At 41.4% G+C, this 20,386-nt stretch overlaps 1 protein-coding gene across 1 annotated transcript; it reads right to left on the bottom strand.

Moving 5' to 3' along the window:
- Positions 1-180: 180 nt before the first annotated feature.
- Positions 181-19,613, bottom strand: LOC106582612 (trypsin-3). Its single transcript, XM_082967798.1, has 6 exons — positions 19,579-19,613; positions 7,205-7,314; positions 6,770-6,920; positions 6,220-6,361; positions 4,197-4,454; positions 181-916 (listed from the first exon to the last, which is right to left on the bottom strand). The coding sequence occupies exons 1-6, from the start codon at positions 19,611-19,613 to the stop codon at positions 764-766; spliced, it is 849 nt and encodes a 282-aa protein (XP_082823924.1). The 3' UTR covers positions 181-763.
- Between the last annotated feature and the right edge of the window lie 773 nt (positions 19,614-20,386).

Genomic DNA, 20,386 nt, shown 5'->3' with positions numbered 1-20,386 from the left:
TGTTGCATATTGTGGCAATCGCTTACTGTAAATGTTTTCTTTGTGGCAGTGTATAAAGTTCACGGAATGAGGTTTGTGTGCTGGTAAAATCAATTTTTTTGTAGATGAGTAGCTACTGATTAGTAAAGAGACAGCTTGGTAAAAATAATGATCTTTATTTTACTGCCCCTTAGTAGGGACATGGGAAAGCACAAAGGAAAAACCAAAATAACCTCACAAACGTTATTTATCAACAGGTGAAATGGATAAGAAGTATGTGTTTGCTAAGACATACAAAATAACATATTAATCAAAATATGATATAGAGGGGAAAAAATGTCAACTAACAGTGCAGACACAGACGCTTTAGTGTGTCTTAAACTCTATTTCTGTTTGGTGACTGGACAAACGAAACCAACCCTTGTGTATTTTCCCGATGTTTTTCAATGGACGTAAAGTGTACGTAGGTTTTTTCTTATTCAACAAATGATTACATGGGCTGGAGGTTTATCACGTCTGTCTGCTGATAACACTATTACCTAGAAGCTTTCTATCAGCAAAAAGACAATATCACTCACTATTGACATATTCAGTACAGCATTCAGTAGCCATAAGAGAGAAAATAGACCTGAGTGTATTTTTTCGTGTTTTCTATTTAGTAAAAAAAAACTGGTGGTAATGGTTTACGGTGGGTAGTTCAGCATCTATGTCCCATATCGATACACTATCAGTTTCTGTACATGGTATATCCATTGTGATCCTTACAAAGGAGAAGACGGCGTCGCTAGCTGTTGTTCTGCATGATCCACTTGATCCAGCTGATGTACTTCCTGACCTTGGTGTAAACACCAGGAAAGTAGGGGTTGGCACAGCTGATGCCCCAGGACACGATGCCCTCAAAGTGTCCATTACAGATCAGAGGGCCGCCTGAGTCACCCTGATAGAATTGATTTGCTTTAATATCCGCATCAAGACATTTGCTTGCCATACAGATATACTTGGCATACACATATCACAACATATGTCCAGACCTGGGTTCAAATACATGCGTAGTTTTTATATAATTATTTATGGTCACACTTTATTTGGATAGTCTGGATTTTCGTCTGTAGATGCTCTACAGATGGTCAGACTATCAACAAACTATCTGTTCATAAGCAACTGCTTGCTAAGGTTAGGGTTAGCTTTAGAATAAGGGTTAAGGTTCAGGCGAGGGTTAGGGTTAGGGTTAGAATAAGGGCAAGGGTTAAGGTTAGGGGTAGAGCTAGGGTTAGTAGATAGTGGCGGTCAGTGCCGTTTAATATGAGGGAGGAACATGAACATGGCCTTATTTCTATAACAGCGTATTGGATGACTGTCATTCATATTCCATTCACCCAGCTCAATGTAACATCAAAAGGTTCAGGCTACTACATGATACTCATATTTTCCCTGTATCCATCATGAGGTTGCTACAACCTAGCCGATGAATGAAAGTTTACGTGGGTGCACAAGTCGAGAGGATTTTGAGTAAACAAGGTGACAGACAGTGACACATTCAATACAACTTTGCACACTCTTACTTGCGTCTAGCTGGTCAAGGGTGTAACCATTAGTCATCTCATAGTCAACATAGCTTCTAGAACTAACACGTTAGTAAACCCTCTAAAGTCAGAAAGCAGTTTAGCAGTTACTCTGGTGTGTCCCAGTAGCAAGAAATTAATAAAACCAAAAGCTGACTTGGAAGAGTTCCAGTGTTGGATAGCCAGCTAGTTAACATAGCATCCCTCTCTGTTTAAGCTGTCTTTGAGTAGGCTAAACTAGCTAGCTGCATTGATGCTAGCTAAGTGAAGGTGGAAAACAAATATACTATGAAATATAGCTAGCATTCTCTCTATCTTGCTTCTCCTTAATTTTGGAAGAAATTAACTTGTTCAAAGCTGTTCAACTATTGTCTTTCTCTTTGATTCAACTAAACTCAGCAAAAAAAGAAATGTCCTCTCACTGTCAACTGTGTTTATTTTCAGCAAACTTAACATGTGTAAATATTTGTATGAACATAAGATTCAACGACTGAGACAGAAACTGAACAAGTTCCACAGACATGTGATTAACAGAGATGGAATGATGTGTCCCTGAACAAAGGGGGGGGGGGGGGGGGGGGGGGTTCAAAATCAAAAGTAACAGTCAATAGCTGGTGTTGCCACCAGCTGCATTAAGTACTGCAGTGCATCTCCTCCTCATGGACTGCACCAGATTTGCCCGTTCTGTGAGATATTACCCCACACTTCCACCAAGGTACCTGCGAGTTCCCGGACATTTCTGGGGGGAATGGCCCTAGCCCTCACCCTCAGATCTAACCGGTCCCAGACGTGCTCAATGGGATTGAGATCCGGGCTCTTCGCTGGCCATGGCAGAACACTGACATTCCTGTCTTGCAGGAAATCACGCACAGAACGAGCAGTATGGCTGGTGGCATTGTCATGCTGGAGGGTCATGTCAGGATGAGCCTGCAGGAAGGGTACCACATGAGGGAGGAGGATGTCTTCCCTGTAACGCACAGCGTTGAGTTTGCCTGCAATGATGACAAGCTCAGTCCGATGATGCTGTGACACACTGCCCCAGACCATGACGGTCCCTCCACCTCCAAATCGATCCTGCTCCAGAGTACAGACCTCGGTATAACACTCATTCCTTCGACAATAAATGCAATCCGACCATCACCCCTGGTGAGACAAAACCCCGACTCATCAGAGAAGAGCATTTTTTGCCAGTCCTGTCTGGTCCAGTGACGGTGGGTTTGTGCCCATAGACGATGTTGTTGCCGGTGATGTTTGGTGAAGACCTGCCTTACAACAGGCCTACAAGCCCTCAGTCCAGCCTCTCTCAGCCTATTGCGGACAGTCTGAGCACTGATGGAGGGATTGTGCGTTCCTGGTGTAACTCGGGCAGTTGTTGTTGCCATCCTGTACCTGTCCCGCAGGTGTGCTGTTCGGATGTACCGATCCTGTGCAGGTGTTGTTACACATGGTCTGCCACTGCGAGGACAATAAGCTGTCTGTCCTGTCTCCCTGTAGCGCTGTTTTAGGCGTCTCACAGTATGGACATTGCAATTTATTGCCCTGGCCACATCTGCATTTCTCATGCCTCCTTGTAGCTTGCCTAAGGTACGTTCACGCAGATGAGCAGGGACCCTGGGTATCTTTCTTTTGGTGTTTTTCAGAGTCAGTAGAAAGACCTCTTTAGTGTCCTAAGTTTTCATAACTATGACTTTAATTGCCTACAGTCTGCTAGCTGTTAGTGTCTTAACGACCGTTCCACAGGTGCATGCTCATTAACTGTTTATGGTTCATTGGACAAGCATGGGAAACAGTGTTTAAACCCTTTACAATGATCTGTGAAGTTATTTGGATTTTTACGAATTGTCTTTGAAAGACAGGGTACTGAAAAAGGGATGTTTCTTTTTTTGCTGAGTTTACTCACCACATTTTAAGTAGTGCTAGCTTGCTGTAACTTATGCTTTCAGTACTACATTAATTCTCTGATCCATTGATTGGGTGGACAACATGTCAGTTCATGCTGCAAGAGATCTGATAGGTTGGAGGATGTCCTCCGGAAGTTGTCATAATTACTGTGTAAGTCTATGGAAGGGGGTGAGATCCATGAGCCTCCTAGGTTTTCTATTAATGTCAATGTACCCAGAGGAGTGTACCCAGAGGAGGACAGACGCTAGCTGTCCTCCGGCTACACCATGGTGCTACCCTACAGAGTGCTGCTAAGGCTACTGTAGACCTTCTTTGCAAAACAGTGTGTTTTAATAAATAATTTGGTCACGTGAAAATATTTAGTATAGTTTTATCTAAAAAGGTAACTTTTTAAATGTTTTTTTAAAATACTATTTTCAAATAACTGTGTTATTTTCATGGGAGTGTATTTGAGTTTTTTCAAATACTTTCCAAGTGTTTTTTCAAATACTTTCCAAGTGTTTTTTCAAATACATTCCAATATTCAACTACTTAATAACTGAGATACCTTATAGTATTTGAACCTCGGTCTGCATACATCACGACATAAAGTACCTTACAGTCTGAAATTCAGACACAGGCTACACATTCCTGTCTCCATACTAGCATTCTACTTAGAATGTACAGTATGCCCGATACGTTACTTAATTCTAAGTAGTATGTCAGTGTGGATTATGGACACTGAAATAGAGCCACAGATCTCTTCTCTCTCACCTGACAGGAGTCCTTCCCTCCGAAGGGAGAGCCGGCACAGAGCATGTTGTCTGTGATGCTGAAGGAGTAGTAGTTCTGGCAGTTGGTGATAACGTCAACATCCACAGCTTGGAGCACGGGGGACAGGTAGTAGCTGAAGATATTGGTGACCCCCCAGCCGCTTACCGTACAGGTCATTCCCTGTTGCAACGGGGGCATGTCCACTCTGGGCAGGATGGCGGGCTGGATGTTGGCATTGAGATTCACGGGCCTCCCCAGCTGATGGATGGATGGATAGAGAGTGAGAGAAAGATACAGTGAGGGAAAAAAAGTATTTGATCCCCTGCTGATTTTGTACGTTTGCCCACTGACAAAGAAATGATCAGTCTATAATTTTAATGGTAGGTTTATTTGAACAGTGAGAGACAGAATAACAACAACAAAAAATCCAGAAAAACGCATGTCAAAAATGTTATAAATTGATTTGCATTTTAATGAGGGAAATAAGTATTTGACCCCTCTGCAAAACATGACTTAGTACTTGGTGGCAAAACCCTTGTTGGCAATCACAGAGGTCAGATGTTTCTTGTAGTTGGCCACCAGGTTTGCAAACATCTCAGGAGGGATTTTGTCCCACTCCTCTTTGCAGATCTTCTCCAAGTCATTATGGTTTCAAGGCTGACGTTTGGCAACTCGAACCTTCAGGTCCCTCCACAGATTTTCTATGGGATTAAGGTCTGGAGACTGGCTAGGCCACTCCAGGACCTTAATGTGCTTCTTCTTGAGCCACTCCTTTGTTGCCTTGGCCGTGTGTTTTGGGTCATTGTCATGCTGGAATACCCATCCATGACCCATTTTCAATGCCCTGGCTGAGGGAAGGAGGTTCTCACCCAAGATTTGATGGTACATGGCCCCATCCATCGTCCCTTTGATGCAGTGGAGTTGTCCTGTCCCCTTAGCAGAAAAACACCCCCAAAGCATAATGTTTCCACCTCCATGTTTGACAGTGGGGATGGTGTTCTTGGGGTCATAGGCAGCATTCCTCCTCCTCCAAACACGGCGAGTTGAGTTTATGCCAAAGAGCTCCATTTTGGTCTCATCTGACCACAACACTTTCACCCAGTTGTCTTCTGAGTCATTCAGATGTTCATTGGCAAACTTCAGACGGGCATGTTTATGTGCTTTCTTGAGCAGGGGGACCTTGCGGGCGCTGCAGGATTTCAGTCCTTCACGGCGTAGTGTGTTACCAATTGTTTTCTTGGTGACTATGGTCCCAGCTGCCTTGAGATCATTGACAAGATCCTCCCGTGTAGTTCTGGGCTGATTCCTCACCGTTCTCATGATCATTGCAACTCCACGAAGTGAGATCTTGCATGGAGCCCCAGGCCGAGGGAGATTGACAGTTCTTTTGTGTTTCTTCCATTTGCGAATAATCGCACCAACTGTTGTCACCTTCTCACCAAGCTGCTTGGCGATGGTCTTGTAGCCCATTCCAGCCTTGTGTAGGTCTACAATCTTGTCCCTGGCATCCTTGGAGAGCTTTTTGGTCTTGGCCATGGTGGAGAGTTTGGAATCTGATTGATTGACAGGTGTCTTTTATACAGGTAACAAACTGAGATTAGGAGCACTCCCTTTAAGAGTGTGCTCCTAATCTCAGCTCGTTACCTGTTTAAAAAAGACACCTGGGAGCCAGAAATCTTTCTGATTGAGAGGGGGTCAAATACTGTTTTCCCTCATTAAAATGCAAATCAATTTATAACATTTTTGACATGTGTTTTTCTGGATTTTTTTGTTGTTATTCTGTCTCTCACTATTCAAATAAACTTACCATTCAAATTATAGACTGATCATTTCTTTGTCAGTGGGCAAACGTACAAAATCAGCAGGGGATCAAATACTTTTTTCCCTCACTGTATGGGGGTTAAGGAGGGCATGAATTGATTCACTTGTTCATTGATTTATCCATCAATTAATCAGACCACTAGATAATATACAGAGAGGGAGTACAGGGAAACCAAAGCTACTGTCCATCGTATCAGCTTACTTTGAGCAGCATGATGTCATTGTCGAACGTCCTGTAGTTATACATGTAGTAGACCAGCACATTGGAGACGTTGAACTCCTGCTCAAAGCCTTCCGCTCTGGATAGACTGTGCTCACTCAGTACCACTTTGATCAGGTATGCCCTGTGGATCGAGAGGAGAGGGGTGGAGAGGAGCGGAAGTTAGGACTCCAATCTGGCATCTACCATGAATCATTCCACTTAATTCTAAAAACACCCTCTGTAAGATGTCCTGGTGTTCAATGGTTATTTCAATCAATAGTATATCTATTGATTCTTGAAGAATATACATTAGAAATGCCCTACTCTATCCCATCATAACCCCCAAATCTAGTGGGTGTAGTACAAGAGGTAGTCTCACTTGCCAGACTCTAACCTCATCCCCAGGCTCAATTGCTACCGCATATGTTCAGAGAGAGAGCCAGCTGGTGGACAATATTAGCCAGACTCATAGAGCTCCAGACACAGTGGCTGTGGGAAGCTATTGTCCATCAAAGAAACTGTAGGTTGAAATAGCAGTTTAATTACTCACGGTCTCCAGCAGTGGGCAGCAGACACCACCCACTGAGGGTGAATGAGGGTCCCTCCACAGTAGTGGTATTTGTTGTACTGGATGGAGGCTTGGTATGTTATAGAGTAGGGTGATACCTCCAGACCTCCAATGATCCTCTGGCCCAGTACTCCTATAAGGAGATGGGGAGGGATGGTGAAGGAGGGACATAGGAAAGGGGGCAAGAGAGTGGTGGGGAGGGAGGGGGGAGAGAGGTAGTGAGGGAGGGGTAGGCGGGCGGGAAGGAGAGGTGGGGGGAGGGAGGAAGAAAGGTTAGGGGGTGAGGAGGGAAGAGGAGAGGGGGAGCGAGAGTGGGAGATGAAGGAGGGTAGGAGGGGAGAGAGAGGAGGTATTTAAAGGTAAGATTGACATCTGCCGAATAATTTCTATGCCCAGTATCATACATTGGTTCTATACCTCTGATTGTAAGGATGACCATTAGGATCAGTGATACATGACATGATTCTGCCATGGTTATCTGGTCTGATCTGGCTTGGTCTGGTCTATTTGGACTGGATTGGTCGGTTCTAAAGCAGACAGAAAAGCACACTGGGAAATATTTTACTCCATATTTTTACTGCCATTAGACATTCAGGAACATGCCACAATAAAATCTATAGATTTAGAAATGTACCACTAATGTAGACATAACATATTTGTGCAATTCGGTAGCACTTAATAAAAACTCCACGTAATAAAACATTTATATTTGATTGGTAAATATTTTATTCATTTATGGATCATTTAATTGTAAGTGTTAGTACCCTTATTCACACTTTTATAGTATAAACAGCTTTTAAAGTATTTAATAATGATTCACAAGTTCATTCGTAAGATGTTTAATATAGGTCCTTATAAAACATTTACTAATCATTAGTAAAGTATTTTTGGGTAGCCTCATCTAAAGTGTGGGCTATTTATACTTTGGTCCCTTAAAATAATTTATAATGTAATTTCTTACAAAAAGATGGACATTTCATTGGTAAACATTCCAGCAGTACCTGATGCCCCTAGAACATATCAATGGTTAAACAATAATCACAAAATACAGAGGATGTTTTAAGAAAATATATTGAACATTTTATTCCAAAATAGTGGTTTCCATGTGTTTGATGTATTTGATACCATTCCACCTATTTTGCTCTAGCCATTACCACGGGCCAATCCTCCCCAATTAAGGTGCCACCAACCTCCTGGTAAAAATGTATCATATCTAAATCAGAAATGTCATAGACTGCATATTGCATGAACAGATCACTCCGGAGTCAGATGTTAAGAGAATGTGTCTATTAAACACAAAAGCTATGTTCCAGTGAGGATTAGGCAGGTCTGATGATGAAAAAGAAATGAAATTCTTGCCTATTTCACCCTTCTCTTAGTGTGTAGTTCCAGTAGTTAGCTACCCCACTACATGGCAAAAAAAGCTATTAACTACTGAAAACACTACCAAGATTTGAATTTAGTTCAACTACCACCAAGCTTCTGCAAAATAAAGTTTATTGCTAGTTGAACAACATGTAGTTCACTATTTCCCAACACTGGTTGGGAGTTGGTTTCTCCCTCCTCGCAAAAGGAAACTCTGTCAAAGCCGCCCCCTCTTTCGTTAATTTCACCACACATGCGAAGCAGTCAAAGTTTAAGCACCTCCCTCACCAATTAATATATCCAATTAATCAGTGATGAAAACCCAGGTTTGGGGTTAATGAAGAGATGGCTGGAAGTAGGTTACGTGTTTTCCGATGAAGCTAGCAGTAATGAGGGAGACGTGGGCGTCGAGGAAGATTGACGTCAAGTACAAACAGAATGAGCTTTACTCCAGTAGCTCTGGAGGTGTATTAGAAGAGAATGAGGATGAAGTACTTGATGTGTTGTGAGGAATCTGGTCCAGCAAGAGTCATTTTTATTTTTTTAAGTGGACCCCTGCCTTTTGGCTGACCCATATGTGGTTACAGGTTGGGTGAAAAAGGACTTGGGTACTGTTGAATCGGTGAAGGTAACCGGAAGTGGACTTGTGATACGTTTTTGTGTTTCTTCCACCCAGAGGAAGCAGGTGCTCTGCGCCATGTAAATTGTGAAATACCTGTTACTTGCTTTGCTTTCAGCAAAAGGCGCTATTGGAAGGAGTGATTACTGGGGTGTGGATGGAGGTTGATCAACTGAAGTTGAAGATTCCCGGTGTCAGTGACGCCTGCCATTTGGTGCGATGCAGGCCCGGTGGCGAGTGTGTTTAATGAGATATGCTTCAGTAAGTTTGGCTTTTTAGTGTTCATTGCCATGGCTATCAACTGCACCGCAGAAATGGAATGTAAATCACAGGAAATAGGTGTGGTGGTGGCGGCAGCTGTGAGAAGTACTTGGGATTACGAGATTTTACTGCGGAGGAGTTACAAGGAGTGTTGAATTGTAGTATCCCGTCCTCCCAGGCTGTTGGCCTGGTGTAGGATCAAAAAGGGTCAAAGTAGTGGAATGGGGTGGTGGGTTTTATTTAGTTTATTTAATACGTGAAAGATTAGTTGGCAGGGTAATTGTTTTTCCATGTATTTATTTGTTGATTTTGTGTCACAAAGTGTAATAGATTTACACTCCAGTCCAGTTGGTGGCTGTAATGCAAATTTTGGTTGCCAACCTGCATTTAAAAAAAAAAAATAAGAAGAATAAGAGGAGAATATTCTGTTTATGCACAGAATCTGTCCACAAGACATTAAGAGCAGTCCATATACTGCTTACCAGGTATGTTAAAATAATTTATACCTTTTAAAGATCCAATAAATGTGCTGCCAAACAAAGCCATGTGTGAGAATAGTCTGTGGTTAAAAGACTGAAGCACTGGAAGCATCTAGATGTTATACATGTAACATTTCTACCAGTTGTTTTGTGTAGGCTACATCTTCCTTTTTTGTGATTAGTTTGCATTCGAGGTTTACAACATTATCATGATTGTTCTGAGACCTTAAGGAGCATCAGGTACTGCTGGAATGTCTACCAATGGCATGTCCATCTTTTTGTGAGAAATTACACTGGTCACTCAAAACATTTCTGAAGTATAAATATCCCACACTTTAGATGAGGCCATGCAACAAGACTTAATGATTAGTCAATTGTTCATAAGGACCTATATTAAACATATTATGAATGGAGTAATGATCAATAAAGTATTTATATTATAAATGCTTTATTACATGGAGTTATTATAAAGTGCTACCTGCAATTCTCATATCCATAAAACCATACGACCATATCCATAAAAAAGTATCACATTTTGGAGATACTAGAACGTTCTGAGCATGCTCAGACTCTGTACATCTAGAAAATACAGTCATTGGGATCTATCTGTAGTGCATTCAATATTATATCAATAATGTATTCAGTATTCTACAATTCTGTAATATTTCACCCAAGACCAAACAGAAGTTATGTCTTCAAGCCTACTCACCTTTATGAGATTAAGCCAAGCACTGCAGACAGGTTCATGCACACTCCTCTCACACCCCAGACATAACACCTGAAAAACCTCCACCACCTTTTATATTGTAACCACACCTGCTCCCCCCTATTGTTAGTGCTTTTGTCCACCTTACACCGTATCTATCTACCTCTCCTGTTCATCAGGGCACACCGTAGCAAAACGTTTTGCAATGATAAACAAACATTTTTCGTTTCCTATTAGACAAGTGCAGGTAGGTCCTCCCTGTTTCCGTCTGTTTTCTCCCGTTTGGTGCCTAATGAAAATGCCCCTGGGTCTGAGATGGTTATGTGACAGGCACAAAACGGAGACTGACCTAGTACATTTCAAAGACAGCCATATTCTCCTTTATTATTCCTCCCTGTCCTATCTAGGGACTCGCCTTTGATTATTTGTGTTCTGTCATTCATTGTCTGCTGTTAGTGAGGAGGAAAAAAGATTCTTTAGAGAGGTGGAACTGAATACGTCGTCTCAGTCTCCAGGCGTGTTTGTTATTGTGTTGTTTGGTTGGATGTCTGAGTGTCAGTGAGAGAGAGGAGGGGAAAAGGACAGTGGCATTACTGGATTAATTAATTGCTGTTATTTATCACGTTTGCACGCCCCTAATTTTGATCCAAGGAGGTTGAGTTGTCACAAATCTGAAAGAGGTGGAGAGTGACCACCTGAACTATTTGCATCTTCTACAAATGTATTTGACATCTCAATCTTCTGTCTTTTAGTCCCTCCTTCGCTCAATCCATTCCACCCTCTGTATTGTCTTCCTTCTTTTCATCCTTCCTTAGATTGCCTATGATCTGAAAGGTAATGGTGATAGTGTTACGGTTGAAATTGTATACAAATACCACACAAATCACTTAGTCCAGGCAAATATGTGACATTTTTTCAACTCCATTTTTAAAGTAAAAGCGTTAAACTTAGTACATTTGTAAAGTTTTTATGCAGAAGTAACATCCTTCCTGTGGTTTTGTTTTGTGTCTGTGCTCTGTGGGTCCCCATGTTTCTCTCCCGTGTTCTGTTCCCATCATGGGTCAATACAATACAAACTAGCTGGCTGCGTGGGTTGACGCAATCCATGGTGTGGCAAGCCGTGTCGTGTCCCAAGTGTCTTCCTTACAGTGAAGGTGAAAGGTGATAGTGTGTTCCCCTCTCCTCAGAGAACTTCGCTACAGGCAAAAACAGGGTGTGTGTATGTGTCACGTGCTACCCTCCCTTTGTTTTTCCCCCAATTGGAAACGAGCCCCCTTTTTTTGTGTATTTATTACTTATTTTGAGTTTGCAGTGATCTTTTATGTCTACCTTATTCTAATTTGCACGAATTTCTATGGTTTGCTGTGCCTCTCCCTCCTTTTGTGTTTTCTAATTGATTTATTGCAGACTCCTCCGTCTTGGCTTGGAGACGGGAGTTGGCCCAGGTCTGCCTGAGATCCTTAAAATGGAGCGTCCAGTTCACTCTTGGCCTGAGAAGCTGAACTAGCGAGAGATCATGGCAGAAGTTGATGTCGAGGGTGAAATGAGTCTAGTAGAGTTGGGGAAGATTAATGGAAAATAATGGTGTTGAAGAATGGAATGAAAAAGAAGATAGTGTTGAAAAATGAAGGGGATGATAAGTGTATGTCGGACAAGGATACTTTTGGATAAGGATGTTTACCTGGGAGATCTGTTTGGAGTCTCGAAGAAGGTGAATCTTGTTTTGGGAAAAGTGGGATCAATCAGCGTGACCAAGAGTGGACTTGAGTTGATTAATTGTGTGTCTGAGGAAAAGAGGAAGAAGGCATCACGAGAATCGTGTCATCCAAAGTATCGTATTTCCAACTCTGGACTAAGGCACCTGCTAAGGGAGTTATCTGTGGGGTGTTGGTGGAAATTAAGAAGGAATTTCTTGTGACGAGAATCCCAGGTGTGGATAGTGCCTGTCGCATGACCCACATGGAGGAAAATAAGAAGGTTTGTCTGGGCTATTTGTTTTTTAATAGTGAACACCTCCCTATGCATGTAAAGATAGGATATATGAGGTACTTAGTACGAGGATTTATCCCCAAACCACTACAATGCAAAAACTGTAAAGAATTTGGCCATGTTTCAAATGTGTGCAGACGGAAGGAGTATACTGAAGATCAGAGTGAAGAGCGGCCGTGTTGCAATTGTAGTGGGGATCATAACCCAGTCTTCGTGGAGTGCCCTGTAAGGATGACGTGGGTTGAGCTGGGGCAGCGCACAATTGGTCCACCGTCGTTAGGGTTTGGCCGGGGTAGGCCGTCACTGTAAATAACAATTTGTTCTTAACTGACTTGCCTAGTTAAATAAAATAAATAAAAGGTGGCAAAAGTGAGGGCGGTCCATCGGATCACTTATGCGGAAACAATTAAAAGAGCTGAGGGAGCTAGTGACACTAGTGTTGAAGATAATGGTAGTGGATGCACCACAGCCTATAGTGAATGTGTCAAACAAAAGAACAGAACAAGCTGTATGTAATGAAAGTGGATTTTGTGGTGTTCATTGCAACTATGATAAACGGCACGGCTCAAGTATCAAGGAAGTCAAACAAATTGGTCATAATTTTCATTTTCAATACATCTGCAAAAATGTCTGAGAACATGTAACTTGGTCGTTTTGGGATATTGTGTGTAAATGGGTGAGAAAAAAAATCTATCTGGAATAAGTCAAGATGTATGAATACTTTCTGAAGAAACTGAATGGTCCAATCTACCACATTTGGTTCCTTGGATGTTGTGGGAATGAATGTTTTTGGTTTCCCATTAGTTCTGGGAACAAAGCCATAAGTTTCCTGACTGGTAAAACAGAACGTTTTTTTTGTTTTCTGAGAACAGAAGTGAACATTTCGCCTGTTCTGGGAAAGTATATTTTTAGGTTGCAGGGAGGTTCATTTTACTACAGTTCCCTGAAAGATTTCCTGCAACGTTTTATTAGCATTCTGAGAACGAAAATTGTAGGTTATTTGAAGGTAATTTAACTTGTTATGGATAGGGGGCAGTATTTTCACGGCCGGATAAAAAACGTACCCGATTTAATCTGATTATTACTCCTGCCCAGAAACTAGAATATGCATATAATTATTAGCTTTGGATAGAAAACACTCCAAAGTTTCTAAAACTGTTTGAATGGTGTCTGTGAGTATAACAGAACTCATTTGGCAGGCCAAAACCTGAGAAGATTCCAAACAGGAAGAGCCCTCTCTGACCATTTCTTGGCCTTCTTGATCGTCTCTATCCAAAACAGGGGATCTCTGCTGTAACGTGACATTTTCTAACGCTCCCATAGGCTCTCAGAAGGCGCCAGAACGTTGAATGATGACTTTGCAGGCCATGGCTGAAAAACAGTAGCGCATTTGGTAAGTGGTCGATCTGAGAACAATGAGACTGGCGCACGCGTGCACGAGACGACTCCATGTTTTTATTTTCAGTCTTTGAACGAAAACAACGACTCCCGGTCGGAATATTATCGCTTTTTTACGAGAAAAATCACATAAAAATTTATTTTAAACAGCATTTGACATGCTTCGAAGTACGGTAATGGAATATTTTGAATTTTTTGTCATGAAACGAGCCGGGCGCGTCACCCTTCGTTACCCTTCGGATAGTGTCTTGAACGCACGAACAAAACGCCGCTATTTAGATATAACTATGGATTATTTGGAACCAAACCAACATTTGTTATTGAAGTAGAAGTCCTGGGAGTGCATTCTGACGAAGAACAGCAGAGGTAATCCAATTTTTCTTATAGTAAATCTGAGTTTGGTGAGTACCAAACTTGGTGAGTGTCAAAATAGCTAGCCCATGATGGTGAGCTATCTACTGAGAATATTGCAAAATGTGCTTTCACCGAAAAGCTATTTTAAAATCGGACACCACGATTGCATAAAGGAGTTCTGTATCTATAATTCTTAAAATAATTGTTATGTTTTTTGTGAACGTTTATAGTGAGTAATTTAGTAAATTCACCGGAAGTGTTCGGTGGGAATGCTAGTTCTGAACGTCACATGCTAATGTAAAAAGATGGTTTTTGATATAAACATGAACTTGATTGAACAAAACATGCATGTATTGTATAACATAATGTCCTAGGAGTGTCATCTGATGAAGATCATCAAAGGTTAGTGCTGCATTTAGCTGTGGTTTTGTTTTTTGTGACATTATATGCTAGCTTGAAAAATGGGTGTCTGATTATTTCTGGCTGGGTACTCTGCTGACATAATCTAATGTTTTGCTTTCGCTGTAAAGCCTTTTTGAAATCGGAAAGTGTGGTTAGATAAAGGAGAGTCTTGTCTTTAAAATGGTGTAAAATAGTCATATGTTTGAAAAATTGAAGTTTTCGGATTTTCGAGGAGTTTGTATTTCGCGCCACGCCTATCATTGGATATTGGAGCAGGTGTTCCGCTAGCGGAACGTCTAGATGTAAGAGGTTTTAAATAACTTTCTGAAACCATGTTTCTATAAGACTTTTAAATAAGCTGTTAGCTTAGTTTAACTGTTTTGAACTCCAAGCGCAGATAGGACACAAGGAAACTAATTTGCTTCGACATTAACCATGCAAATCTTTATTTTTTTATTGTGGCATGGCAATTTTTTTTATTTAGAATACAGGATTTTCTGTTCTCTATCCATGGAATTAGTCGATTGCACCACCAGGATGGAACAAGCTATGTTTGTATTACTCGTACAAAGCTGTTTATAATCTCCAGCACCATTCCCAACATCAACATACAGTTGAAGTTGGAAGTTTACATACACTTAGGTTGGAGTCATTAACTCATTTTTCAAACACTCCACAAATTTCTTGTTAAACAAACTATAGTTTTGGCAAGTCGGTTAGGACATCTACTTTGTGCATGACACAAGTAATTTTTCCAACAGTTGTTTACAGACAGATTATTTCACTTATAATTAACTGTATCACAATTCCAGTGGGTCAGAAGTTTACATACACTAAGTTGACTGTGCCTTTAAACAGCTTGGAAAATTCCAGAAATTGATGTCATGGCTTTAGAAGCTTCTGACGGGCTAATTGACATCATTTGAGTCAATTGGAGGTGTACCTGTGGATGTATTTCAAGGCCTACCTTCAAATTCAGTGCCTCTTTGCTTGACATCATGGGAAAATCTAAAGAAATCAGCCAAGACCTCAGAAAAAATGTGTAGCCCTCCACAAGTCTGGTTCATCCATATGAGCAATTTCCAAACGCCTGAAGGTACCATGTTCATCTGTACAAACAATAGTACGCAAGTATAAACACCATGGGACCACGCAGCCGTCATACCGCTCAGGAAGGAGACGCATTCTGTCTCCTAGAGATGAACGTACTTTGGTGCGAAAAGTGCAAATCAATCCCAGAAAATGACCTTGTGAAGATGCTGGAGGAAACAGGTACAAAAGTATCTATATCCACAGTAAAACGAGTCCTATATCGACATAACCTGAAAGGCCGCTCAGCAAGGAAGAAGCCACTGTTCCAAAACCGCCATAAAAATCTCGGTCTACGGTTTGCAACTGCACATGGGGACAAAGATTGTACTTTTTGGAGAAATGTCCTCTGGTCAACAATTGAACCGTTTGTTCATAATGACCATCATTATGTTTGGAGAAAAAAAGGGAGAGGCTTGCAAGCCGAAGAACACCATCCCAACCGTGAAGCACGGGGGTGGCAGCATCATGTTGTGGGGGTGCTTTGCTGCAGGAGGGACTGGTGCACTTACAAAATAGATGGCATCATGAGGGAGGACAATTATGTGGCTATATTGAAGCAACATCTCAAGACATCAGTCAGGAAGTTAATGCTTGGTCACACATGGGTCTTCCAAATGGACAATGACCCCAAGCATACTTCCAAAGTTGTGGCAAAATGGCTTAAGGACAACAAAGTCAAGGTATTGGAGTGGCCATCACAAAGCCCTGACCTGAATCCTATAGAAAATTTGTGGCCAGAACTGAAAAAGCGTGTGCGAGCAACGAGGCCTACAAACCTGACTCAGTTCCACCAGCTCTGTCAGGAGGAATGGGCCAAAATTCACCAAACTTATTGTGGGAAGCTTGTGGAAGGCTACCCGAAACGTTTGATCCAAGTTAAACAATTTAAAGGCAATGCTACCAAATACTAATTGAGTGTATGTAAACTTCTGACCCACTGGGAATGTGATGAAAGAAATAAAAGCTGAAATAAATAATTCTCTCTACCATTATTCTGACAGTTCACATTATTGAAATAAAGTAACTGACCTAAGACAGGAGCATTTTACTAGGATTAAATGTCAGGAATTGTGAAAAATGGAGTTTAAATGTATTTGGCTTAGGTGTATGTAAACTTCCGACTTCAACTGTATGTATCATGAATAATATTGTAAAGTTTGCTGAAGTACTGAAATTCCCACAGAAGAACATTGTTTCTTAACGTTCTCTGAACAATTTGAGAACATAACTTTAAAAAGAACCACGAGGAAACCTGTGGGAAACGTTATGCTGAAGTACTGAAATTCCCACCTAAGAAACATATGGTTCCCAGAACGTTATGTGCTGACTGGGTATCCTGCACCATTCCCAGAATGTTTGCAAAATAACCATAGGACAACCACCCTCTCACCAAGCTCTAAGAAACATATGGTTCTCTGAACATTGTGTGCTAGTTGGGTGTGATGCCTGTCAAAATGTCAGCTGGACTACAGTTCTGTAGTGGTACACTACCTGGCCACTGGCCACACTATCCCCTCTGATTCCTAGAACAGGAAGGAGGACATTTCATCAGACAGCGACTATCCTCAGGTTTCTTAAAGTTCTGATTTCAGTTACCATGGCCACACTGTCCAGATACAATATAGGATTGAGAGACACAGCGAGAGAGAAGAGAAAAAGAGGGAAACTTTCATAAACTGCCCCCTCCTCTGACCCCCTGACTTCAGAGGCCCTTATATTATGGTGTCTCCATAGCAACACACTGTACCCAAAGGTCAAATAGGGGTGCTTATATTTGTCCTGTTTCACTGCATGTAGAAGTGGCTACTCTGTATGAGTGTGAGGAGTGAAATGGAAATGTGTTTTTTGCATATCTCAACTCCTCCTAACAACTATAAGTCCTGTGTCATCAGTTGTGTGGACGGCGTCAATAGACCACTGTGTCAGAGGAGGCTGCTGAGGAGAGGATGGCTCATCATAATGGTCGGAACGGAGAAAATGGATACCAGTCCACATATTCCGCTCCAGCCATTACCACGTGCCCAGCCTCCCCAATTAAGGTGCCACCAACCTCATGTGCACTGTGTGTATGGAAAAGGTGGACTGTATAAGCCACTGTTCAGTGTGCCACCATGGCACGTCGATAAGAATGCAGATGAAATGAGATGAAGCAGGAATCCAAATAGTGGGATTTTATTGCACACAAACACTGGAGCACATGGGGAATGGTTGAAGGATAATGCTGTGGTTTACTGGGTAAATACACGAGGGAGATACAAACACATGTTAACATACAAGCATGACTGACAAGTGCAAAAGGGATAAATAATTGAACCGCATCTTACATGCTGGACTGACAGGAAATTTTACTAAGTAATTTGGCAGCATGATATAAACTAACATCAACTAAAAAGGATCTTAACCTTGTTATGGATAGGGGGCAGTATTTTCATGGCCGGATAAAAAATGTACCCGATTTAATCTGTTTATTACTCCTGCCCAGAAACTAGAATATGCATATAATTGTTTGATTTGGATAGAAAACACCCTAAAGTTTCTAAAACTGTTTGAATGGTGTCTGTGAGTATAACAGAACTCATATGGCATGCCAAAACCTGAGAAGATTCCAAACAGGAAGTGCCCTCTCTGACCATTTCTTGGCCTTCTTTAGCCTCTTTATTGAAAACAGAGGATCTCTGCTGTAACGTGACACTTTCTAAGGCTCCCATAGGCTCTCAGAAGGCGCCGGAATGTTGAATGATGACTCTGCAGTCCATGGCTGAAAAACAGTAGCGCATTTGGATAGTGGTCGATCTGAGAACAATGAGACGGGCGCGCGCGCGCGCGTGTGCACGTGAAGAGTCCATTTCACATTTTCAGTCTTTGAACGAAAACAACGACTCCCGGTCGGAATATTATCACTATTTTACGAGAAAAAACGCTTAAAAATTGATTTTAAACAGCGTTTGACATGCTTCGAAGTACGGTAATGGAATATTTTGAAATTTTTTGTCACGATACGCGCCGGTGCGTCACCCTTCGTTACCCTTCGGATAGTGTCTTGAACGCACGAACAAAACGCCGCTATTTGGATATAACTATGGATTATTTGGAGCCAAAACAACATTTGTTGTTGAAGTAGAAGTCCTGGGAGTGCATTCTGACGAAGAACAGCAAAGGTAATCCAATTTTTCTTATAGTAAATCTGAGTTTGGTGAGTACCAAACTTGGTGGGTGTCAAAATAGCTAGCCTGTGATGGCCGGGCTATATTGCAAAATGTGCTTTCACCGAAAAGCTATTTTAAAATCGGACACCGCGATTGCATAAAGGAGTTCTGTATCTATAATTCTTTAAATAATTGTTATGTTTTTTGTGAACGTTTATCGTGAGTAATTTAGTAAATTCACCGGAAGTGTTCGGTGGGAATGCTAGTTCTGAACGTCACATGCTAATGTAAAAAGATGGTTTTTGATATAAATATGAACTTGATTGAACAAAACATGCATGTATTGTATAACATAATGTCCTAGGAGTGTCATCTGATGAAGATCATCAAAGGTTAGTGCTGCATTTAGCTGTGGTTTTGTTTTTTGTGACATTATATGCTAGCTTGAACAATGGGTGTCTGATTATTTCTGGCTGGGTACTCTCCTGACATAATCTAATGTTTTGCTTTCGTTGTAAAGCCTTTTTGAAATCGGACAGTGTGGTTAGATAAAGGAGAGTCTTGTCTTTAAAATGGTGTAAAATAGTCATATGTTTGAAAAATTGAAGTTTTCGGATTTTCGAGGAATTTGTAATTCGCGCCACACCCTATCATTGGATATTGGAGCGGTGTTCTGCTAGCGGAACATCTAGATGTAAGAGGTTAATAAGATAGGAGATGGTGCCAGACACATGCCGGAACCAACCCTATGAACTATGCCTATGTAATGTGTCTGTAACCAGTATATAAGGATCTAACGGGACTGCCCCGAGTGGAGCTCCTGATCTACATGTGTACATGGTGTATTGAGTTGGTTGGAACCTCTCCAGTGCTCTAATAATAAAGAATGATTCAAGATTGACTTCAAGTGTCCCTGTGTAGAATTTCCACAACAGCCTGGCATCCCTTGGCATCCATGAATACACACTACTGCACCTCACCTGTCTCCAGTCTGCTCATTAGCACCCTTGACCATTTAAGCAACAGTTTCTCCCTCCAGTCTTATGATTGCATGGTGAATGCATGGGGCAGTCAACTTATGTTTTCCTTTCTATGTTGTGTGTGACTGACAAGTGAATGCATTTAATTATTGAATAAATGTATATTAATATTAACCTGTTGTGGTATAGGGGGCAGTATTTTCACGGCCGAATGAAAAACGTACCCAATTTAAACAGGTTACTACTCTGGCCCAGAAACTACAATATGCATATTATTATTATATTCGGATAGAAAACACTCTGAAGTTTCTAAAACTGTTTAAATGGTGTCTGTGAGTATAACAGAACTCATATGGCAGGCAAAAACCTGAGACAATTTCAAGCAGGAAGTGTCAGGTTCTGAGAACTGTAGTTCTACTTTTGAATTCCTAGAGAAACTACAAATACTTATGGGTCACGTTGCACTTCCTAAGGCTTCCATTGCCTGTCTAAAGCATTCAGAAAGTGGATTGAGCCTTCTCCCCTCTCTGGGCAGATTAAAGTAGCTCAGTTTCAGAGTGGACTGCGTGGGGACAAAGAGATTGGATATGCGCATTCCCGCGAGCACAGTGTTTTTACTTTTCCTCCTTGAATGAATACACGATTGTCCGGTTGGAATATTATCGCATTTCTACGAGAAAAATACCATAACATTTTTTATGGTATTTTGATTTTAAACAGCGTTTGACATGCTTCTAAGTACGGTAATGGAACATTTTGAATTTTTTCGTCTCGAAATGCGCTCGCGCGTTACCTTTTGGATAGTGAC

Source organism: Salmo salar, chromosome 22 (assembly GCF_965601325.2).
Source record: "Salmo salar chromosome 22, fSalSal1, whole genome shotgun sequence".
Lineage (NCBI taxonomy): Eukaryota > Metazoa > Chordata > Actinopteri > Salmoniformes > Salmonidae > Salmo > Salmo salar.
The sequence above is the reverse complement of the archived record's forward strand: the minus strand, read 5'-3'. Positions and strand labels throughout refer to the sequence as shown.